This window comes from Macaca thibetana, chromosome X, assembly GCF_024542745.1.
Source record: "Macaca thibetana thibetana isolate TM-01 chromosome X, ASM2454274v1, whole genome shotgun sequence".
NCBI classification, from domain to species: Eukaryota; Metazoa; Chordata; class Mammalia; order Primates; family Cercopithecidae; genus Macaca; species Macaca thibetana.
In genome coordinates, this window is record NC_065598.1 from 149,284,838 (window position 1) to 149,309,222 (window position 24,385).

Below are 24,385 nucleotides of genomic sequence, written 5' to 3' on the forward strand. Positions count from 1 at the left end.
CGCCTCCTAGGTTCAAGCGATTCTCCTGTCTCAGCCTCTCGAGTAGCTGGGATTACAGGTGCGTGCCACCACACCCGGCTAAGTTTTGTATTTTTAGTGGAGACGGGGTTTCATCATGTTGGCCAGGCTGGTCTCAAACTCTTGATGTCAAATGGTCCCCCCGCCTTGGTCTCCCAAAATGCTGGGATTACAGGCGTAAGACCCCCCCGCCCAGCCTCCTTCTTTCGTTTTTAAAGAAAAATTAAAACAATGATTTGTTTTTCCGTCTGATTGGCGAAAATTTAAATAATTCCCATCAGTTCGGCAAGGATGTGAGGCTAGCAACACTGTCATAGGCTGTTGATGACAGTGCATATTGGAGGGCAAGTTGGCAGTGATGTAAGATAAGGGTAGGGGAAGGAGAGTCCAGATGGCCGGGGAATCTCCTCTGGCCAGAGCAGAAAGTACTGAAGGAAGAGAAAGAACAGGCAGGCATACTGAGCACCTTGTCCTGTGTTTTAATTGAGGGGTTTCCTGGGGTCTCACCCTGTGCACTGCAGAGAGCAAGTCAGGACTGTGGAACAGCCTGAGCTGCAGGGAACCTGAAGGAAGCTTTGGCAAAACTTGGTGATGTGGTTTGGCTGTGTCCCCACCCACATCTGATCTTGAAGTGTAGCTCCCATAATTCCCACGTGTCATGGGAGGGACCTGGTAGGAGGTAACTGAATCATGAGGATGGATGTTTCCCGTGCTGTTCTCGTGACAGTGAATAAGTCTCAGGAGATCTGACGGTTTCATGAAGGGGAGTTCCCCTGCACACGCTCTCTTGACTGCCGCCATGTAAGACGTGCCTTTGCTCATCCTTTGCCTTCTGCCATGATTGTGAGACCTCCCAGCCATGTGGAACTGTGAGTCCATTAAATCTCCTTCCGTTGTAAATTACCCAGTCTTGGGTATGTCTTTATTAGCAGCATGAGAACAGACTAATACACTTGTCCTCTCTCCCAAACCCGTGCTCAGTGTCTGTCCTGTTTGGAAAGCCTTTCCTGGAGATACATGCTCACATCTGAAAGACACCATCCTTCCACCCCACAGCCATATTAGCACATTGGCTTTCATATGTGTTCATTCAACCACCATTTATTTAGCATCCATGAAGCAGCAGACACTAGGGCCAGGCTCTAGCGACGTGCCCAATTGCAGAAACTCCTGGGAACACTAGGGACCCAGCTGCCGCCACTCAACACATGCTTGTCCCAGACTGGAGAGCTCATGGGCTAGAGAGAAACACGGAAAGAGTCAGCAGAAGAAAGGTGCTACGTGTTTGCCGGTCAATCCTGAGGAAGTCGTTTCCTTACCCTTAGACTGGCGTTCCATGCCATGTCCCTTTCTTCTTGTGTCTCCTTTTGGTGACCTGGCATGACGGTGTGGTGTCATTGAGCCAGCTTTCACCACAGGGGAAGGGCAAGAAGAGAGCCAGACAGGCCAAGGTCCCCACGGAGCTACTGCATCTGGAGATCATTGTCATGTACATGAGCCGGTACTTTGCTCGAACTGGCTAACATCCATATTCCCATCATCCCCTCCTATCTGTCTCGTCGGCCAACACTGCAACGCAGACCACATCCAGAAGGCCCTTCTGGCTCCTTCTTAGTGGATATGGGAGACTCAGAGAGATAGTCCTGATGATGTTTTAGAGCAGGAGGGTTTTCAAGTTACTCCACACCTTGACTGTCACCTGGGGATAGAGTTTGGATATTCGTCCCCTCCACATCTCATGTTGAAATGTGATCCCCAGTGTCGGAGGTGGGGCCTGGTGGGAGGTGTTTGGGTCATGGAAGCAGATCCCTCAAGAATGGCTTGGGCCATCCCCTTGGTGATGAGCGAGCTCTTTCTCTGAGTTCACACGAGATCTGGCAACTCCCTACCCCTTTGCTCCTGCCCCAGCCATGTGATGGTCCAACTCCACCTTTGCCCTCTGCCATGACTGGAAGCTTCCTGAGGCCTCACCAGAAACAGATGCTACTATGCTTCCTGTACAGCCTGCAGAACCATGAGCCCATTCAACCTCTTTTGTTATCAATGACCCGGCCTCAGGCATTTCTTTATAGCAGTGCGAGAATGGCCTAATACACCTGTAAATTTGGGAGCTGGCTGCGGTCATCCTGGGAAAAGGTGCAGAAGACATTTGTCTTCAGAGAAAAGGAAGAAAGGAGCAGATCCACGGGGCTGAAAGACACAGGGAGGGAGGAAGTCTTGATGGTGTCTGAGTCTCTGGCTTCAGTTTGTTCCTGAGACTCAGCTGCAGTCCTGTCCTGGGCTTCTGAGAGACAACCACCCCGCATCCCATAAACCTGGTATTCACATTAGAAGGTCCCATGCTTTCCTGACCTTGGTGGAGTTGCTTTCTGCTTCTTTTGACCCACAGAATCCCAGCTGCCACATCTGCTTGATCATTACTACAGTTTGGATGTTTTTGTCCTCCAAACCTCATGTTGAAATTGATCTCCAATGTCGGAGGTGGGGCCTGGTGGGAGGTGTTCTGCTCAGGGGGGCGGATCCCTCACAAAGGGCTTGGGGCTGCCCTCATGGTGGCAAGTGAGCTCTCCCTCTCTTAGTTCCCAGAATATCTGGTTCTTAAAAAGAGCCTGGCACCTCCTCTCTCTCTCTTGCTTCCTTGTCCTGTGACCTCTGCACATGCCACCTTCCCTTCGCTTTTCACAATGGGTAGAAGCAGCCCGAGGCCCTCCCCAGGAGCAGAGCAGACGCCACCACCATGCTTTCTGTAAAGTCTGCAGAAACCTGAGCCAAATAAACCTCTTTTCTTTATCCATGACCCAGCCTCAGCTATTCCTTTGGAGCAACACAGATGGACTAAGACACTCATCTTTACAGAGGAAGGTCTCTGTCTACCAAAATTGGGAGTTAAGGAGGCTCCATCAGACACACTGTGTTCCAATCTTTCAGGCAGGATGAAGAGAGAGGGAAACAGTCTAGACTCTCTGTGGTTCTACTTTCCAGCTAAGAGATCTGGTAAAATGTGAAGAGCGCAAGACAATGGCAGCAGAGAGGTGGGGCCGTGCCGCCTGACCCAGCACATTCCCCCTCAGAAAGCCAGATCATGGCAGTGGCCAGCCCTTTCCACGGTGCTGCCACATGTAACCAGTATAAGGCAGGAGTAGAGACTCCTGTGGACTTCTCAGAAAGCTGGACTTCCAGGGGTGCTGGTGGGGCCAGATGTTTCTCCTTCCTCCAGCTGCTGCAGAACTCAAGCTTGCTTCCAACCCAGGCCCCTCTCAGTTAGTGGGTGTGATTCGCCAAGATGCTGTGTTTTCACAGGCAGGGAGCCACAGGCTGCCCCTGCCTTTAAATTAGTCTTGCACCCTCTCCATGAGAGCCACAGAAAGTGAAGTTCACAAAACGAGGATGCTCCGTGTAGCGGGTTGAACTGTATCCCCCAAAAGTCATGTCAACCCAGGACCTGTCGATGCAACCTTATTTGGAAATAGGGTCTTTGCAGATGTAACCAAGTTAAGATGAAGTCCTTACGGTGGGCCCTAATCCAATAGGACTCGTATCTTAATTAAAAAGGGGAAAATTTGGAAACAGACGCATACGGGAACAAGGTCATATGATGACAGAGATGGAGATTGGAGTGATGTGTCCAAGCGTCTAAAAGCCACAGAATATCAAGGAATGCCACCAGCCACCAGAAGCTAGGAGAGACCAGCAACGATTTTTCCCTGGGAGCCTCTTTGGAGGGAGCGCGGCCCTGCCAACACCTTGATTTCGGACTAGTGGACGCCAGAACCTGCAAGAAAATCCATTTTTGTCATTTTAAGCCGTGCAGTTTGTGGTATTTTGTTCTGACAGCTCTAAATAAATGAATACAGTCTGCAAGTGGACGGTAATCCAGAAACTGCTTCCAGCCTGTAATAAGTACAGGAGTTGAGTGTATAGGCAGGCGGAGTAAATCTGTTTAATCAGAGTGTCTGTTGACTCCAACAATAAAGTAGATGGGCTTGGATTTGGGATCCTTTTCAGTTAATCGTATGATAAATGTTATTGTTTTTACAAAAATACCAATCCATGATAGATTGGAACTACGAGAGAGAGACAGAGAGAGAGAGAGAGAGAGAGAGGAGAGAGAGAGAGAGAGATTGAAATTCCTCAGTTCCTGGTGAGGGGCTGCTGCTGTTTCCTAGTTAGCTGATGAACTGGCTTCCCCTTACACTTTATATTTCATTTGTTTCATTTGTCATTTCAGGGTAACTCTGGGGAGAGGACTTAAAACTCTTTGCCCTCCGGTCACTATTTTACCCAGAAGTTCTAATGCTTATGGTTTTCTTGTATCAAAGTTAAAACATCCTTACGAATTATTCCAATATAGAAGTGATGCAATTTCTAGATTCTGAGGTGACATCAATGATTGTAACATCATTTTTGTATATTCATAACCGAGAGAAAGAGAGAGAGAGAGAGAGAGAGAGAGAGAGAGAGAGAGAGAGAAATAGGATAGCAAAACCAAAACCTGAGGGCAACATCCACAATAAAACTAAGTGGTGACAAGATATCCACATGAACTCCAAAATCTGGACTGGCTCAAACCAAATCATCCCTCCTGCACCTGCTCCAAGATCTGCAGAGCCTTAGCATCTGAGGGAAGGAAGTGAGTGGGCACCTGGCAGACCCAGAATTCCAATACTTACGTGCCTTCAGGCAATTGCAGCTATGGAATTCTTTGTGGTTGCCTCCACTACAAAACAAGGTAATAATAAAAATCATCTATAAATCTGTAGCTAACCATTTCAAAACACAAATGGACTGTAATGAGTAAGCTCGAGTGAGACAAAAAAGTGATCAACCAGATGGCTTCATCACGTCTCAACCTGGTACTTGCAGAGGGTTCCATTGAGCAGAGCTTAGTGTTGAGGCTGTGGGTGCAGCTGTGGCTTCCTCACCCCCTCCAGGCAGGCGTGGAGCACCATGGTGAGCGGAGGGGGGCCAGAGTTCGCTGTAAAACCAGAAGTGGTAGTTAAGAAGCCAGAGGAATTCTGAGCCTCCCCCCACCAACCTTCCTGGCAACCAGAATTGCATTCCTGCATATCTAGCACCAGAATTCCTAAGCAATTTACAAGCATTAGCACTGAAGTTGACAATCGGGGGAGCGGGGAGGGGGGGGGGCAATAAATAGCACATCTTCCCTGCTAGGGTTCCTAACCAACTGAGAAATTCCACAAATGTACCAGCAGATGGGGAAGCAGCCTTGGTGGATAGGGCTTGTCAGGAGAGCCAAATGGGCTTGCTAATTCCTCACAAGCCCCCTAGTCTAGACTTAGAGCGACCCACTGGAGGAAGGTTTTGGGTCTGTAGAACAGGCTCACATCCCCAGGATTGCTGCCTGCCACCAAACTGGGCAGGAAGGAAAGGAAAAAGAGGCCAGATCTCCCACAGCGAGAACTTTTGACAAATTAACCACTTGATCTAGAAATGTGGACCTATGGGTACCACCCACCAACTGGGTATTTTACTGCATCTCCATGGGGCGTCTCCTTCCTCGAGGAGACTGGGGGAGAGAAGAGTTACTGCCCCAGCATGCACACCTAATGTTTCACAAATTTTTGCACCTCGATATGGTTTGGCTGTGTCCCCTCCCAGATCTCATCTTGAACTGTAGCTCCCATAATCCCCATGGGTCGTGGGAGGGACCCAGTGGGAGGTAATTGAATCACGGGGGCGGGTCTTTCCCATGCTGTTCTCACGGTAGTGAATAAGTCTCACGAGATCTGATGGTTTTACAGAGGGCAGTTCCCCTGCACACGCTCTCTTGCCTGCCTCCATGTAAGACGTGCCTTTGCTCGTCCTTCGCCTTCCACCATGATTGTGAGGCCTCCCCAGCCATGTGGAACTGTGGGTCCATTGAACTCCTCTTTCTTTATAAATTACCCAGTGTTGGGTATTTCTTCATAGTGAAACAGCCAAGTAGAAAGGAGTCCCAGAGAAGCTCCAACCGGCTAGGGCACTGGGAGAACAGGGTAGCGCCATGGAAGTTCGTGCCGTTTCCAGGCGGGAGGAACCTGGCCCCTCCTGTTCCTGTGTGGTAACCTGGGATTCAACCTGTGAGATGGGGGCCTGTTAACAGAAGCCCCTCTGGCTTTGCTGAGAGTCTTTTTCCTTTTCGCTCAATATATCCCATAACCCCTCACCCTTCAAAATGTCTGCATGCCAAATCTTTCCTGGTCATGTGACAAGAACCCAGTTTTTAGCTGAACTGAGGAGAAAGTCCTACAACAGTAGCAGTGTGAAAATGGTCAAATACATACCTCTTGACCCATTGGGCTTAACTAGTAAGTCTATGGTGTACCCACAGCCAAAAGTTTACCCCTTACTCTGTTTGCTCATCCCAAATTATTTCTGGCCATCGTTGCCCACCATATCTCATCAGAGGTTCTGCAACAAGGTCAAATGGTGTCTATGAGATATTCTAACAATGACAGGCCAACATAGTACATGTCCCAAACGTAAACCCTCTCCCATGAAGAATTACCTGCAGAGACAATAAAGTTCAAAATTCTCCTGGTCAGCCTGGGCAACATAGGGAGACCTCGTCTCTACAAAAACAAAAATAAAAATAAATTAGCCGGTGTTGGGGTGATCGAACTCAACACCAGGTCGTGGGGGTGACGAAGTCTGGCAGAGTCAAAGGAATGAGAAAAGACAGTTTGAGAGAGAAAGTGGGTCCAGGGGGCCATCACGAGTGTATGGAGGCTGCGAAGACCCCGAGCTCTGGAAGCCCAGACAATTTATTGGTGATCAAACAAAGAAACAGGTGGTGAGAATGTGGGGTTGAAAGGGAGCGTTGCTGCATTAAGCACATTGATTTACAGCTGTGATGGTTTAGCATATGCTCTGCTACTTGAGATAATGGAGAGCAGATTCTTTTAACTCAAGATACAATTGATTCTGGGAGAGCAAGGAGCAAGGAGCCAGCAAGTCTAGACACATTCCAGAGCCATGAGCCCTGGATTCTATCCAAGCCACGCCCTGGGCTTAGATTATGGTGCGTGAGGGTAGCCTTCCACCCTTTAGCACAGAGCTTGGTGTTCCAAAGGCCACAAGGGGTTTTAGACCCTGGACCCCGGACATGTTCCAAGACTTTTACATTATGTCAGACATGGAAGCCCTGCCTCAGCTTCTCTCCCAACACTCAGCTTTTCTCCCAACAAGCTGGGCGTTCACCTGTAGTCCCAGCTACTTGGGAGGCTGAGGTGGGAGGATCGCTGGAGCCTGGGAGGTCAAAGCAGCAGTGAGCTGTGATCGTGCCAGTGCACTCCGGCCTGGCTGACAGAGCCAGACCCTTTCTCAAAAAAAGAAGATGAAATAAAAATTAAATCTCCCGGCAAGCTGAAGCTCAAAGGCATTAGAGAAAAGCCCTGCCCCCCACCCCAGGCCCCCGCCCCCCAAAGTCTTTTGATCTTGTGAGCTAATGTTGGAAGAAACTGAAGTCCCCAATCACTCTCTCCAACCTCCTCTCTGCTCCCACTCAGCTAGATGCTCTCGATGGCTTGTGGGCCCAGAGGTCTGCAGTCTAAACCGCCATCCACAGGAATGGGTGCTGTTTATTCAGTGCCTCGGCAGTTGGGTTATTTAAATGCCAACTCACTGTCACTTTCCCCTTTAAAGAGTTCATAGGATGCACAGGAATATCTAGCCCCAGCCTTACAGCCACCAAATGTAGAAGACAAGCCAGTGTCCCATCCCAGTAGAATTATGTTCCCAGAACTCAGTCCCATGTCGTCCCAAACCCTATCAGAATTGGTGATCTCTAACTGATATCTAAGTTGAGGGAGGTGCAGAAAGTCTGGGTAATTTTCAGAGCTGTGGTACCTGAGCTATTGCTGCTTTAGGATGTCTAGAAATTTGCAAAGGTAACAGCCACAGTTACTGAGGGGTCATTTGCAGTGCCTTTCTTTCAAAATGTTCAGTTTCTATTGGAATCTTCTTCCCTTTCCACCCCTCCCTCAGGGCCCTATGCCGAGGCAATCCTGGCCGGAAAGCTGCCTGCCGAAGGTGCCCCAAGGTCTCCCTGAGCAGGCACTCTCAGGGCGCTCCGTCATTCCCTGCCTGCCGGCCGCAGCCACTCTAGACTGCCAACCCCACGTCCACCACCACTGCCCTTTCCAGGTATACCAGTGCACAGGTCAATGCCACCTGGGCCTCTGGGCCAGCTGTCTCCCACAGTGTCCTTGGGTTTCTGCTGTTGGCCGGCTCAGTTCAGGAAGTCTCGGCAACTCCGGAACAGTCCCGCATGCTTCCCACTTGCAAGGCAAGATCCCTCGTAGGGCACCTCCCAAAGCCTGTTCCCTGGGTGCTGAGAACAATAGGGTTTCCATGGCCTGAGCCTCCATTATAAGCAGAAGAGCTCTGTTTCAGCAACTGTGGCTGAGATGAGACGGATGCCCGAGAGGAGGAAGGGGGAAGAGCAAGGTGGAGGGGCTGGAAACGTGCCACCGTGCGATGTTGGGAGCCCCTTTGGGGGTGGAGGCAGAGGCAGAAGCTACTGGAGTGGTTCGAGGGGGAGAGTGTGTGATTCTAAGCTCAGACAGGGCTGTTTGGGGGTCCTGTTTCCTGTTTTGTCGTTTCCAGTAAGAAGCCGAGCTGGCCCTCCAAGGACTGGAAGCTTCCGAGGCGTGGCAGTGGCAGTGGCAGTGGCCTGTGCACTGGTATACCTGGAAAGGGCAGTGGTGGCAGACGCGGGGTTGGCAGCCTAGAGTGGCTGTGGCTGGCAGGCAGGGGAAAAGGGAGCACCCTGACTGGGCTGGGCAGCGGTGACCTCGGTCCTGCTCTACTGAGAGGGTGACCGTGGTGCGGACTGGACGTTGGGCTGCACCCCAGTTAGGAGTCATTGGGATGTGGCTACACTCACCTGGGGTGATGATGGGGTTAGGTGGAAGGTTAGGTCAGCTGAGTGGTAGCATTCTCGGGTTCTCTGACTCTGATTCCCCACCTCACTCCATGAAGATGACTCACTCACTTTGATGACTGTGGTTTTGCAGATTAAATGTGGAGGCCTTGAGAGCCCGAAGAATGTCCCCTCCGAGTTATTACAGAGAAGCACAGAATCCCAGTGCAGTTTGTGTGTGTGCGTGTGTATGGGGGGGGGGGGGGCGGGGGAGCGGTGTCTCAAAGGCCACCAATCTCAAGCCCCGTTGCCCACTTTATGCGTCTCTCTAGCAACGCGTGGGCACGGGATTCCACCCAAGCCAACCCTCTGCATTTCTGGCCTCTGGAGTCAGCCTGAGGTCCATTCACACGCTGGTAATTGCACAGCGGGGGCTGCCTTTTCAGCAGATCTGACTGAAGCAACATTGCCCAGACCTATGCCATCTCTAGGGTTGGCACATAAGACACAAGTGGTCGGGATTTGGGTTCCACTGGGAACCTGAGGAACTGAGTGACCTGGGGAAGTCACTCCCCTCAGTGGGTGAGTCCCAGTACGGTGGCTGGCCAGCGCCTTCCTGGCCTCTCCTGGGACTTCCCGAGTCCCGCCTTCGCCGCTATTTAAGGCAAGTTGCAGACCTTGGCGACTCCTCGAAGGACACTCCCTTTCTAAGAGCTGCCAGCAAATCCTTCTGAGGGCTGCTCCCCGTGGTCCAGACAGGCTGGAAAGCCACCGTCTGAGCTCCAGGAAGCCACTGGGCCCCGCCACTGTTCACCCGAGGATGGACTATTCTCACTGATAGCAGACGGTTCTCAACGGAAGAGTCTCCCAGACAGGGCTGCTCTCCGGATTTCTGCCCCTCCCAGGTCACCCCAGGCCTCCTCTCCAGGAGTGCTCAGGGGAGTGACAAAAGCCAGGTATGCCATGCTCTATGCCAGGATGCGCTCGGTGCCATGGGCTGTGGTAAAAAATAAACGCCAGAAGCCACTTCAACAGCAAGGTACTCAAAGTCTGATGAAATTATGATTTATTTTAGTTAGATTTTGTTTTTGCTTATGTGTGTTATTACTTTCTGTTATTAATATTAGTCTACAATTAGTTAAATTAGAGCGCATTCATACTGTGGAATGCAGCAGCTACAAAGAATGAAGTAAGCCAGTAAGTGCTGACTGAAAACCGCTCCCAGACATTTCGTTAAGTGACAAATTAAATCACTACAATAAGGGTGGGAAGTTTGTAGACTATGATCCCATTGAATGTTTGCAGTGGGTGAGTGGGGTGTTTGTGCACATGCACATGTGTGTATGTGTGTGTGCGTGCATGTGTGGGAACCCGTGTGTGCGTGTGTGTGCGAGTGTGTGAGTGCGTGTTTGCGTGCATGGCACCAAGCACGGAAGAAAATGTCCCTGGCAGCTAAGAATGGTTCTCTCTGGAGAGTGGGGAAAGACGGAAGAAGCAGGAACCTCCACTCTGACTTTCACGTCTTACTTTTCAAGTGTTTGCACGACGTGTGACTTTTACCTTCCTTTTTGTGTCTTTCAGTGTTTTCAAGGTTAAGGGCCCAAAGGAAACAAAGCACGCCCCACGTCTCTGCAGCGCTGTCATGGGAGAAAAGAGTGGACATGATTTGATGTGGCAAAGCTACAGGCAAGGGCACGAGTCCAAGGAAGACAGACATGAACCCAGAAAGCAGGTTCTCGCCTACCCGCAGGGAGGGCCGGCCAGGGACCATGGAGGGACTGCGGGAGGCTGGGCTGGGTCGCAGGAGGGGGCTGGGCCCTCTCTGGAGGGAACCCCTGTCTGGAGGGAGGCCGGTCACCCTGCCTTCTGCCCGTCCTTCCAGGCTGGGCTCCTGTGACCATAGCGAGAGGAGATGCCAGAGGGGAAGCCCGAGCTGGGCTGGGCTCCGTCCGGACAGGGGACCTGGGGCAGAAGCCAGGGGCGGGGGCAGGAGCAGGAGGTGGGTCATCCAGGGAAGAAGGTTTCCTGACCCTGTGCTCTAAGGCGAGGAGTGGGCACGTGGCCCTCTGGGGACCTGTCCGGCTCAAAGACTCCAGGTGCCCTTCAGGTGAGTGAAACAACCGAGTAATCCTCAGTGCAATGTGAAAGCGGCTGGAAAGCTGGAATCACAGTCACCACCTATGCTGAGCAAAACCACGATTAAAATGGGTTTTCGGCTTTTGCTGAACCCACTTTGCGCCTCAGTGGTCCCAGTAGAAATGGCTCCTGTAGTTGACAGCTCCACTGGCACTGGACTCTCCTTGATTCTTACTTTGCTGAATCTCGAGAATCTTTTAAGATTGCTGGGATGGAGGGACGCACGGGGAGAAATGGCAGGCGAAACGCCAGGTCCTGCCAAGGGAAGGAGGAAACAAACGCCTCCCCGATAGACTCCAGGGAAACAGACCAGCCAAGGGTGTGGTCCCACACCGGGTGCTTGAGCCCCTGTTGTCCTGAGACCATTCCCTCCCTGACTCTCTCCTAACTCTGTCCCCGTCGCTCCCACTCGGTGACCTGGCTCGCCCTTTGCCCTCTGCTCTTCTCACTCTATGCCTGACCCCACACTAACTGTAGAAAATGCAGAAATGAGAAACAGACATTCATTCAACAAACACTTATTCTTTTATATTATTTATTTATTTATTTATTTATTTATTGAGAGATGGGGTCTGGCTCTGTCACCCAGGCTGTAGTACAGTGGTACGACCATAGCTCACTGCAGCCTCCACCTCCTGGGCTCAAATGATCCTCCTGCCTCAGCCTCCTCAGTAGCTGGGACCACAGGCGCATGCCACCATGCCCGGCTAACTTAAAACAATTTTTTTTTTGGTAGAGATGGGGTCTCACTCTGTTGTGCAGGCTGCTCTCGAACTCATGGCCTCAAACAATCCTTCTGCCTCAGCCTCCCAAAGTGCTGGGATTACAACCATCAGCCACCTTCAGGCCAGCCAACAAACATTTATTGACACTCCTAATCTGTGCCAGCCGTGGTTTGAGAGGCCGCATTAACACACTGTGCCTGCCGTCATGGAGCTCATAGGCTGTTGCAGTAGACAGAGAAGTAAACAAAGAATTACAGGGCTCAGAGATAAATCACCCAATCGACTGGGGATGCCAGAGAGGCAGCAGATCCGAGGTGGGTTGGGCCCCTTCCGCTCTAGTGTCCTGTGCTCTAGCGTCCTGTGCTCTAGCGTCCTGCTCACAGTCGGCTGCTGGAACCCTGGGAGTTTGGAGGTGGTAGTCAGGGAAGGACAAAGTGGCTGACGCACAAAGCCAGGAGTGTCCACACCCTACAGCAATTCCCTACAGCCTGGTGACTGTGTCTAAACCTATTTAGTACCTCGAGCTCAGCCCCCTGCCCCCGCCCCAGAAAAGTCTTGAAACCATAGAACAGCGCTGACAGAAAGATTGTCTTTAGCATCTGGGAAAAACAACTTCGTGTTTAGAATTTGCTCATCTGGGTTCATTTTGATAATAATTCAACAGGTGAACTGATGTGGCATCCCATAAGCAGTTCTTCATTTTCAGCGAACAGAGGGCAGAATTCGAAAAGCTGGTGGAGTGAAACCCAGGGCTAAGCCTGGAAAAGAGGGTTGGAGGGCTGCGAGAGCTGGCTGCACTCCCATTCCTGGAAAGGGCTTCAGGGTTTCTCATGACTTGGAGAATTGCTGGAAAAACAAAACAAAAACAAAACCTAAACCCTGTAACCCAGTTCTACAAGGCAGCCTGTAGGATGAACCGATTGCAGGAAAACCACACCTTAAGCTCTGAGTTTGTTATCTTGGGCTTCGGGGACCTGGCGGAACTGCAAATCTTCTTTTTTGGACTGTTTCTAATCATGCATCTTGTCACCCTGGCGGGGCACACAACTATTGTGCTCCTCACCCTCATTGACTCCTGCCTGCAGACCCCCATGTATTTCTTCCTCCGAAACCTGTCCACCGTTGAGATTTGCTATACATTGGTTATTGTCCCCAACATGCTGGCCAATTTCCTGTCCAGGAACCAGCGGATGCCCTTTCTGGGCTGTGCCCTGCAAATGCACTTCTTCGTTGCCCTGGGCGGGGCAGAGTGCTTCCTCCTGGCCGTGATGGCCTACGACCGCTTTGTGGCCATCTGCAAGCCCCTTCACTACACACTCCTCATCACCAGGACCCTCTGCCTGCAGATGCTGGCTCTGGCGTGCATTGGCAGCTTTGCACTCTCCCTCACATTGACCACGCTGATATTCCTCCTGCCCTTTTGTCAGTCCCACGAGATCAATCATTTCTTCTGTGACATCCCCGCCGTGCTCTTCCTGGCCTGCTCGGACACTCGAGCCAATGAGATTGCTGTCTTCCTCGTCTGCACGCTCATCCTCTTGATCCCCTTCCTGCTGATCCTGCTCTCCTACGGATTCATTATCACGGCCGTCCTCAGAATCCGCTCGGCCGCGGGCAGGAGCAAGGCCTTCTCCACCTGCGCTGGGCACCTGTTGGTCTCACTTCCTCACTATGGCTGTGCAGTCTTCATCTACATTTGCCCCAAGTCCTGCTACGCCCCCGACCAGGACAAAATTGTGTCCTTAATCTACACCAATGTCACCCCCATGCTCTATCCTATGATCTACAGTCTGAGGAACAAGGAAGTCAAGGGTGCCCTTGGGAGACTTCTGCACAGTCACAGTCCATGAAGCAGCAGCCCCATGCGAGTTGAAGGGGAAGGCAGAGCCCTCTGAGAACGGCCTGGCTCCCTTTCCAGAACCCAGCCGTCTCCCGATGCACCTGGCGGCCCCACCCCTCCCTTTGAGGGCTTCTCCGTGGTTCTGAGTGCACCTGGGACTCACTGCCCCCTTTGCTGTGGCCAGACAGACGGAAGGGATGCGAAGGTTTGCTGAGACGCAGCAAGTCTGGGGTGGACAGTTCCATCCAGCACCCACAGCAATGGCAGAGACGTGGACACTGACAGGCAGAAGGGCCTCAGATGGCCCAAATGAAACATTAAGCCAGCTGCTTCTGTGACCAAACAACCAGCAGGGCTAGAAACACAAGGAGTTCCCAGATCCAAACTAGGGAAGGCTTGGATGGAAAGGCAGAGCCAGCCTGGAAACAGAATCCCTGCGTCACCAGAAAACGACATCATGATCGCTTGAGACACGAGAGTGTAATCCGAGGCAGCAGCTCCAAGGGCGTGTCAGGCTCGGCCCCACTTCTGCTCCCAGTGCAGCTGACCCCTCCTCATCCTACCAATGTCGGTGAAAGGGCCACTTGTTCCCAGAAGCCCCATGGGTGGTCTGTCTCCCCGGCTGAGCTGGAGACTCCTCGAAGGGGAGAACCTGTTTCGAGGTCTCTGCCACCCCAGCCCCTGGCACATAATAGATGCGCCATAAGCGGTAACGGAACTGAACGGTGAGCCCCCCAAGTTTTGGCACAGGAATGGCTTCAGATCCCAGTTGCTAATGAAACAGAAACTTTTCATATCCTGCCGGGCTGAGGCCTCTGTGACTCGGGGACAAAGGTCAGGTGTAAGGATCTCAAGAATGTGTTTGCTGGCCCCACTCTCACTCCACAGGCTGGCCAAGTGGTTGGATCTCTGAGTTTCCCTCGACCATAACACTTAGCAGGGAAGACACACTTCTTTGTTTCTTTTAGAGACAGGATCTCACTCTGTAGCCCAGGCTGGGGGGCAGTGATGTGATCACAGCTCACTGCAGCCTCAACCTCCCAGGCTCAAATGATCCTACCACCTCAGCCTCCAGAGCAGCTGGTACTACAGGTGTGTGCAACTGCTCCTGGATAATATTAATATTAATCTTTTGTGTTTTTTTTTTTTTTTTTTTGAGGAGATGGGGGGAATCTCACTATGTTGCCCAGGCTTGTGTCCAATTCCTGGACTCAAGTGATCCTCCCACTTTGACCTCCCAAAGTGCTGGGATAACGGGTGTGAGCCACCACACCCGGCCAGGAAATATTTCTTGAAAGAAAGAATGAGAGAGTACCTCCTGTCTCCCCAGTACAGGGTTTGGCACTGGGGATACAGAAAAGCTCCAGACAAGCTTCCTGCCTTTATGGAGCTCACAAAGTAGGCTGGGCTATTAGGCACTAAGACAAATCACTGTCATACAATGGGTACTCGCCATTCCTGCACAGGAAAGGGTCACTCACCCCTACCACCAAACCTAGGAACGGCCACATGCTGCTCAAAGGGTCAACACAGCTGCCTTTCACTGTCCTCAAGTGATGGCGGGTGGGCGCTCAGAGAAGACCAAAGGCTCAAGGCCAGGGGACTAGGCCAGCCGGGGCTTCCCAACAGACCCCCGTCCTGAGTCCGACACAAGAGCCCGCAATGACCCCCACGGGGTGAAACAAGCCGCTCTCACCAGCCCTGGTAGGTATGGCTGGGCCCTCCCCCTGGTCCACATGAGGCCAGCCTACACCATCCCCACTTAGACCGCCCCACTCAGGCCAAATTCCTGGGAAAGGGGCTGGGAATCTGTGTAGAGCGGGGGAGATTGTTCTCATCATATAGGTGAGAGATGATGCCGACCTGGCCTGGGGAGGGTGGAGACGACACATTGAAGGAAACTGATTAGACGGAAGGTGAGATGACAGAGTGCGGGGCCATGGAAACACGTGTCGCCAAGACAGAGAACGAAGCAGAAGGAAGCCATTCCGGGAGTCGGGGGACAGGCAGTGAGGTCGGCTGGGGTCAGGTTGGGTTGGAAGTACCTATAGGCCATCCAAGCTCACATGACTGTACTGGTTTGAAACTCCGGAATTCAAGCAAAGAGACCCCTGCTTAACTTTAATTCGATGGCCCTCTCTGAATATAGACATCCTGGCCCTGTCACCTCTGAAGCTTCGCCGTTCCAGATGATGCCAAATGTGATTTCAAATACATTTCATCCATTCCGAGCAAGTCTTCTCTGATTCGGAAACACAAAGGCTATCACTGCCAGCGTGTGTGGACCAGGACCAGCCCTCTGGAGAGGAGGGGCTCTTATGGGCCCTGGTACGTTTTGTGTTTAAGCACACATGTGTTCTTCATGAGTGCCCCCAAGGTGTGGAAGAAAAAGAAAATCTCATTGTGTGGTAGTGACAAAATGCTGATGAAGCAAACTATCAACAGCCCTCTGGAGGAATAACTTTCAAGGTAGGATGAACTGCGTGTATGGAATTTGGAAACAATGGTTTTTTGGAAGTGGCTGAAAGCCACAGAGACAACCGGGAGAGCCAGGCGACATCGGTCCCGTGGTGTCTAGCGTGGGCCCCAAGGCTTGGTGACTTCAGGGACTTCATCACGGCACCGTCCGCCTCATTGCGTCAAGAAAAGGTGCCAATTAGAACAAGTTTCAGAGGAAAAATACGGCCTCCAGTGAATTGAACAGGCTAATTTAAACTTTGGCAAACTGGCTCACTCCGGAGCTCATTAGAAATTTTCCTCAACAGCAAGTAATGAATAACTTTCTTAATCACTTTCTGCTTATAAATGTAATACATGTTCACTGTAAAAGAAGAGGAAATGTGGGCAAGTTTGGAAGAGAAAATAAAAAACCAACCATTATCTCGCCGCCAAGGATAACGACAATGAAAATGTGGTGTATTTCTGGATAAATGAGCTGATTCTTGTCTAGTGCCTACGACAGTGGTTTGGGACGTGGTAACCACCCAACAAATGTTACTGGTTATCATTAGTCTCATTGCTAGTAGGCTTAGAACAGTCTTTTCCGATGCTATCCCTCCCCCAGCCCCCCACCCCCGACAGACCCCGGTGTGTGATGTTCCCCTCCCTGTGTCCGTGTGTTCTCATTGTTCAACTCCCACTTATGAGTGAGAACACGCAGTGTTTGGTTTTCTGTTCCTGTGTTAGTTTGCCGAGAATGATGGTTTCCAGCTTCATCCACGTCTCTGCAAACGACACGAACTCATTCTTTTTCATGGCTGCATATGTGCCGCATTTTTAAAATCCGGTCTAACATTGATGGGCATTTGGGTTGGTTCCAAGTCTTTGCTATTGTGAACAGTACTGCAATAAACATACGTGTGCATGTGTTTTTTATAGTAGAGTGATTCATAATCCTTTGGGTATATACCCAGTAATGGAATTGCTGGGTCAACGAGTTGATGGGTGCAGCAAACCAGCATGGCACATGTATACCTATGTAACAAACCTGCACATCGCACACAGGTACCCCAGAACTTAAGGTATAATAATGGAAAAACGAAAGAAAGAAAGAAAGAGAGAAAGAGGGAGAAAGAAAGAAAGAAAGAAAAAAAAAAGAAAGAAAGAAAGAAAGAAAGAAAGAAAGAAAGAAAGAAAGAAAGAAAGAAAGAAAGAAAAGAAGGAAGAAAGTCTTTTCCATTCCAACAATCAAATAAAGTTCATCTAAATTTTCTTCCAATGTTTTCACTTTTATTGTGTCTATATTAGGTCAATACATTCTAAACTCTTCAGACACTATAGCAATATTTCTCTATATAGCATTCCCCCTCCCCCGTGCTTCTACTGAGATACGTATCGGCAGCCTGAGAAGTCGGTGTTCCTTTGTCCACACTCATCGCTGTGCATCCGTTCCATTTCATTCGCTCCACAGTCAGCCGCACCTCAGAGTTGTCCTTCAAAGGGTGAGAGACTAAGACAGTTATCCAGTGACTCTTGGCCGCATCAGTGGGGGGCTGTGTCCAAGGGTACAAATTCCCCCGAGCTTCCAGGCCCACCCTGTGCAGGGCACAGGAAAAAAAGGAGATGTGTCGGGAGCTGCAGGAGGGGCGCTGGCACAGGGCACAGAGGTGCCCATCCCAGCAGCTGAGAGTCAGAAGGCACGTGCAGGGGGCCCAGAGGCTCAGCAGGATCTGAAATGTGAGAAGATGTCTACAAACACAGAGGTGCAGGAGGACGCCGGAGATGACAGTCACTGGAGGGGCTCTGAGACGTGCATAGAAAACAGGACAGAGCTTGGTAGCAGCACTCATTTGTCGCCCTGCCACACACAGCCTGTGTTTTCTCCTTGACGGCCCCATCTCAGTAGGACCCAATAATGCCAACGCCTGGAGATCCCCCTGGACAATGGTCTTTGTCCTCCACATCTGGTCCTCCCCTACACCTGGGGCTTGGACCTGCTAAGGAGCTCTTTCCAGCTTTCTAGACACCTGTGGAATCCCTTCACCCATCCTTCCCCGCCAGTGTGGCTGCTCTCCCGCCAAGTGCCTCGGCTCCAGGGGGACGAGGCTTTCCCTGGGCTGCTGCCTTCCCTGCTCCCTTCCCAGTCCCCAGAAGGGTGCCAGCTGCAGAGGCCTCCAGAGCAGAGCCTTGCTCACCGCATCAGCTCCAGCTGGAGGAGGTTCCCCCTACCTCCTGTACCCCAACCCCTTCTTAAAGCAGCAGAGGCGGAAGCCGGAGCCTGCTTTGGAAAATGGCATGCTTTTATGGCTGCGTCTGCATTGACTTTTTAGCGCTCTAAGAATGTCCCCGCAGTCCTGCCACCCTCTGCCAGCCCCAGCCCTCCAGCCTCTGTTCCCGTGTTGGGGAAGCCTTTCTCAGGGTCACTCAGCTGTCTCAGGACTGGATGTGGCACAGACATACGTAGGTAAAAGCTGCTACACGGAAGACTGGAGGTGCGGGAAGTGCATTCGCTTTAAGCCTAGAGGTGGGAGCCGTGTCCGGGGTCCTTTCCTGGGGGTGTGCATGTTACCAAAATACCAAGGGTTTGGTCTAGGTCCTGCTGCTGGCCGCACAGAAAGCCAAAGACTGAGACGAAGACAATTACCAGGGAAGACAGCTTTAATTGGGTGCTGCAGCCGGGGGATGGGAGTTAAGTCTCAAATCCATCTCCCTGACTAAAACTAAGGGTTTATATAGCAGGGAAGAAAGGCACCAATGTGTAGGAAAACAGGAACTCGGGAGGGCCCAGAAAGCAATCCTGATGAATGAGGGGGTCCAGCATCTCATTGCCTGGATGCGATCTGGTGAGTTTCGGTTCTTTGATACTTTGAGAGGCCCCAAGGTCATTTCCTGAGGAAGGAATTCAGATAAAACAACTGTAAGGTTCAAGCTTGAAGACCAGAAGGGTCAGTTTCTATGTTTATCAAAAAGAACAGCCTACGGGACGATTGGATCGGTTTCATGCCCAGCCCAGGGTGCAGGATGTGGGAGGCCTGAGTTGGCCTGGTGAGCAGCCCAGACACCCGGGATGGAGGAGTGCAGCCTCTCCTCCCACAGACTTGTGAACAGGGTGTGGAGACAGACACCCAGCTCCTAGGACCATGCCACCCCCACCCCTGCCTACCTCTCGCAGCACCTTTCCTGTGGATCTGACGCCCTTCCAGACACAGAAGTAGGCCAGCACCCGGCAGGCCAGCAGACCACAGGGTCACCTCGCAGCTGAGGGCCCTCCGCACCTCCGACGCCGCCAGGGGAGCAAGGGAAGGAGGGAGAGAGGGAGATCCCATGAGGTCTGTGCTGGGAGACAAAGGAACTATGGGGTCCCCTCGAGGAGTCCTGGCTCCCTTCCCTCCCCCAGCTCTGGTCCCGCTGGTGCCTCCCATCCACGTGGGCTGGACCTGGGGCCAGGGAGCCCCTGGGTGATTGGGGGCCCGACCTGGGGCCAGGGAGCCCCTGGGTGACGGGGGAGGCCACCCCCGAACCACCCGACCTGCAGCTCCAGCTCCCCCACCTGGCTGGGCGACCAGGACAGGGACCGAAGCTGCTGAACCCAGTTAGAGGCCTGGCCCCGGGGTCTGTCCTGGGCACTCCCCCAAGGACAGGCAGGGCAGGCAGAGTCTGGGACGATGGCCGCACAGCCCTGGCCCCATGTTCCCAGGCCCGCCTTGCTCCTCGGTGTGAGGGAGACCAGGGGGACGGGACAGGCTGGGCCCCGCCGTGCCTGACTCCCTGCAGGGCTCCCGGGACAAGGGCCCGGCGGACAGCCGGCTGCTCAGGGGTGAGGGGTCCAGGCTGGCATCGTGGCCACCTTCCGGCCCGGGCTCTCTTGGGGTGGGGCGGGCGGGGAGAACCAGTCACGTGCTCCAGGGCTCGCCCAGGGTCTCTCAGGGCCGGAAGTAGGACCCCTGTGCGCAGGCGCCCTGAGGATCCCAGGCTGCCAGTCGCACGCACGCCAGGGGGCGGAACTTCCTGCAGCCTCACTGCCTCCGCGTCCTCGTGGGCCCTGACTTTGTCTCTGAGCACACCACAGAGGCCCAGGAGCCATGCGGGCCGCAGGCCAGGGCACAGGGGGTGCGGCGGGGCGATGCTGATGGCCCAGGAGGCCCTGGCGTTCCTGGCGGCCCAGGAGAGGCGGGTGCTGCGGGCGACGGAGGTCCCCAGGGTGCAGGGGCAGCAAGGGCCTCGGGGCCGGGAGGAGGCGCCCCACGGGTGCCGCGTGGCAGTGCTGCTTCTGCACAGAATGGAAGCTGCCAGTGCGGGGCCAGAGGGGCGGAAAGACGCCTGGTTCAGTTGTATCCTGTTGGGGGCAACAGGGTCAAGAGGTGGGGGGCAGGGCCAGGAGGTGGGGGAGGGCAGGGCCAGGTGCAGGAGGTAGGGTTTGGGAGATGGGGGTAAGGGGCCGGGGGGGGGGGGGGGGGAGTGGGGGCTGGGAGTTGGAGGTGGGGGGGTGTGGCTCGGAGGAAGGGAGCAGGTGGGGGATGGGAGGTGGAGCGTGTGCACGGTGGGTGCTGGGCGATGGGGTGACGGGCAAAGCGCCAGGAGGTAGGGGGTCTTGGGTATGAGAAAGGATCAGGAGTTGGGGGGAAGCGTGCAAGGTGGGAGCCGGTGGCTGGGGTGTGGGCTGGATGGGGCTGGGGGGGGTTCAAGTGATGGGGGGACGGCTGATGCGGCAGGGGTCATGGTGGGGAGGGCCTTGGAAGGGCACACAGGAGTCAGCTTGGGGTACAACAGAGGAAAGTGGGGAATCAAGACAGCTGGGTGGGGTTGCTTCAGGACCTGGGCCAGTGCGTGGGAAGACAGCCTGTGGGGATGAGATGGGCACCGGCCAAGTCCTAGGCATAGTCCAAGCTCCTTAACCGGGTCCCCACCGGGAACATCACGATGCCTTTCTCATCGCCCATGGAAGCGGAGCTGGTCCGCAGGGTCCTGTCCCCGGATGCCACACCGCTCCCCCGACCAGGGGCGGTTCTGAAGGACTTCACCGTGTCCGGCAACCTACTGTTTATGTCGGTTCGGGACCAGGACAGGGAAGGGACTGGGCGGACGATGGTGGTGGGTTGGGGGCTGGGATCCGCCTCCCCGGAGGGGTAGAAAGCTAGAGACCTGGGAACACCCAAGCACAGGGTCTCAGAACAGAGACCTGGTACACCAGGTCCGCCGCCACCCGAGGGAGCCCGGGGAGATGGGTGCAGAGGTGTCGCCTTTAACCTGATGTTCTTCGCCCCTCACGTTTAGCCGACTGACTGCTGCAGACCACCGCCAACTCCAGCTCTCCATCAGCTCCTGTCTCCAGCAGCTTTCCCTGTTGATGTGGATCGTGCAGTGCTTTCTGCCTATGTTTTTGGCTCTGCTTCACTCAGGACAGAGGCGCTAAGCCCAGCCTGGTGCCCCTTCCTAGGTCGTGCCTCCTCCCCTAGGGGATGGTCCTTGCACGAGCGGCCACTTCATTGTGGGGGCCTGATTGTTTGTCGCTGGAGGAGGCCGGCTTACATGTTTGTTTCTGTAGGAAATAAAAATGAGCTACAATTCCGTGTCTGAGTCTCTTCTCGGCGAGCGAAGGCACCTTCAGACTTGCGTGCCCTTGTCCTCGGGTTGCAGGGGAGGCTCTGGGATTCAGAGATTGAAGTAGCACAAGGTAATGGAAGACAATTTGGGAAATGGGGGGGGAAAATGAAAAGCCACTGGGTCCCGCCGTTCAGCTTTAAGTACTGTGGACATTTTAGAATACTTTCCTCAATATGCTTGCATTTATATGTTAAATATATGACAGTAGCATGTATGATGTTTTTCCAGCTCAGCATTAAGTTTGTTCCCAAATTGTCTTCATTGAACATATATGAGCTTTTGTGCTTTCTAAAAATGCTTCAAAAACATGTGCTTGAACAGATGCATAAAACCAGCATTATCATTTCACCATTAAACATGTGATATGGGCCGGGCATGGTGGCGCGCACCTGTATTCCCAGCGTTCGGGGAGGCTCAGGTGGGAGGATGGCTTGAGACCTGCAATTGGAGGCCACTCTGGGCAATGTAGCGAGATTCTGTCTCTATGAGAATCATTTAAAAATTAGGGGTGGAGGGCGTGGTGGCAGGCACCTGTAGTCCCAGTAACTCAGGAGGCTGGCGTGGGAGGGTGGCTTGAGTCCAGGATCTCGAGGCTGCAGTGAGCTATGAATGCACCCCTGAGCTCCAGCCTTGGCGACAGAGCGAGACCCTGTCTCTATAATAATAATAATAATAGTAATAATGTGAACAACGTAAAATGTTTGTAAACACGGAATGTTAACAAAACGCAGATTCTCTTACCGCTTGCAGAGTCCAATGAACAAGAGCGATGTCTGCTATTAAGAAACGGACTTTCTGCCATGCTTGGTTTAGGGGAAGACGTACAGGCTCCTGCCTTTAAGGGCACTGCTTCCCTTTGGGGGCAGAAAGCAGGGCCTTTTAATGGGGGACTTGGCATGAATAGCACACAGGGGAGGGAGCAGGCAGCTGCGGGGTCTCTGTGACTTGCTGAGTTGCCTTGTCTACCGGGTGGTCACGCTGGCACCATCTTGGGCAGAGCTAGTTTGGAAAGTGGCTGTTGTTTGTCAAAGCAAAAGAGACATTCTTGAGCTGTCTTCTGGGATGCTCTTAAGTTGCTTGGAAACAAGATCCCTTTGAGTCTTGCTTTCAGGATTTATTCAGTGGGACCAGAGCATATTTTAATGTAAGATTAAAGTATTAGTTGACAATCTCCAGTGCTTGGCAAGGCTGTAGTTGGAAACGAGGACTCATACGCTGTCAGTAGCAGTGGTAGTAGCATCTATTTGGACATTTATTTGGCATTTTCTATTAAGGGAAAAATGTGCATACCCTTTCACCCACCTTGAGGAATCCATCTGAGAAACTCCTGGATAGGCAAGTGAGGTCGAATCCACCAGCATCTTAATGACACCATCACGTAAATAGTTTTTAGAATGTAAATGTTCATCAGCTGCAGAAAAATTAAATAAATCACTGCACAACTGCCCCAGGGGAAAAGTGTGAGGAAGCTAGAGAGAGAGCATGGTAGATAGTCGGGTACTAGCATAGAAAGAGGTTAAAACAAGTCACCAGATCTCTGCATATAGGCTATGGCACACTCTTGTTTTGGCAGTGTGCTCCCGCCATGTGAGCATGTAGGGATGTGCACAGTAACTCCCTGGACAGCCACCTCCACGCTCAAGAGTGCTCATCGCTGGACAATAGCGTTAGGGAAATAAAACCTTCACCTTTTAAACCTCAGACTTCCATGCTGAAATATTTTCATCAAGCATGTATTACTTTGGAAATACACGTCTTTACTTTGTAAAAGAAGAGTCTGCTCGAATAAGAAACCATCTCTCCTAGTCCTGTTCTTTCAAAACATTGGAAGTGGATTTTGAGTGTGTTGACATGTCTGTGCCACAGCAGAGGGCATCTTTTGGTTTTGTCAGCCAACCTCTGTTCCCCTGTACCAGTGTCCATATTTCCCCTAGAACCACTCCCTCCCTTTCCCTTCAGCAGTTTTGATTCTGCTGGAGTTGACTTCACCCCAGATTCCAGGTGGAATGGCTCATCCTTCCTCTCTCACCATGCGATGCCAGCTTTCCGCCACCTCCCGCCAGGAGTAGATGCGGTCTGAGGCCCTCACCAGAAGCAGATGCTGGCACCACCCGTCCTATAGCTGCAGAACTATGAGCCAAATAAAACTCTTTATGAATTTCTCAGCATCAGGTACCCCTCTATAGCAACACAAATAGACTAAGACAGGGATTGAGTCCTTGCTGATAAGCCCTCAAAAGCTGTGATGGTAGAAAAAGCAGTGAAGGAGTCTTCTGTGGATACGAATCCAAATAGGGAGGGGTGAGCCTGCAAAGGGAGTCCCAGGAGGAAAGGGAGGAGGAGAACGGGCACAGGGACCAGCTCTTTCCAGATAGGGCTCCCCAACCTGGTCCACAAGTGTGGGTTTCATTCACCCAGAGCATGAGTCTTTAGTTTCGTTGTCCCATGACCCCGTCCCGCCACCTCTGCCCAAACATGGCCCAGGTGCAGCCGGCCACCCTAATCCCACGGCCGGATGGCTGGAGCTGGTAGCTTTTAAACCCAAGTCAGGTGGCCTCAGTCCTCTGCTCTAAGCTGTCCAGTGGGCTTCCCTCACTCACAGTGAAAGCCAGAGCCCTGATGGCAGCCTGCAGACCCGACATGATCGAGCGTTTCCTCTCTGGCCTTCTCACCTCCCACACTTCCCCTTGCTCACGCTGACGCAGCCACACAGGGCCCCTGGCCCTTTCTGGAACACACCAGGCACACTCCTGCCTCACG

At 52.6% G+C, this 24,385-nt stretch overlaps 2 protein-coding genes and 1 pseudogene across 2 annotated transcripts in view; 2 read left to right on the forward strand and 1 right to left on the reverse strand.

Moving 5' to 3' along the window:
• G6PD (glucose-6-phosphate dehydrogenase) overlaps positions 1-10,509 on the reverse strand; it is an 82,499-nt gene extending 71,990 nt beyond the window's left edge. The window contains exon 1 of the mRNA XM_050775437.1: positions 10,500-10,509. The gene's annotated coding sequence lies outside the window, so the exon portion shown is untranslated. The remainder of the gene's footprint in view (positions 1-10,499) is intronic.
• A 2,050-nt stretch (positions 10,510-12,559) lies between these two features.
• Positions 12,560-13,592, forward strand: LOC126945484 (olfactory receptor 10W1-like). Its single transcript, XM_050775484.1, has one exon. The coding sequence runs from the start codon at positions 12,573-12,575 to the stop codon at positions 13,590-13,592; it is 1,020 nt and encodes a 339-aa protein (XP_050631441.1). The 5' UTR covers positions 12,560-12,572.
• A 6,437-nt stretch (positions 13,593-20,029) lies between these two features.
• On the forward strand, positions 20,030-21,584 carry LOC126945504 (cancer/testis antigen 1-like; annotated as a pseudogene).
• The last annotated feature ends 2,801 nt before the right edge of the window (positions 21,585-24,385 follow it).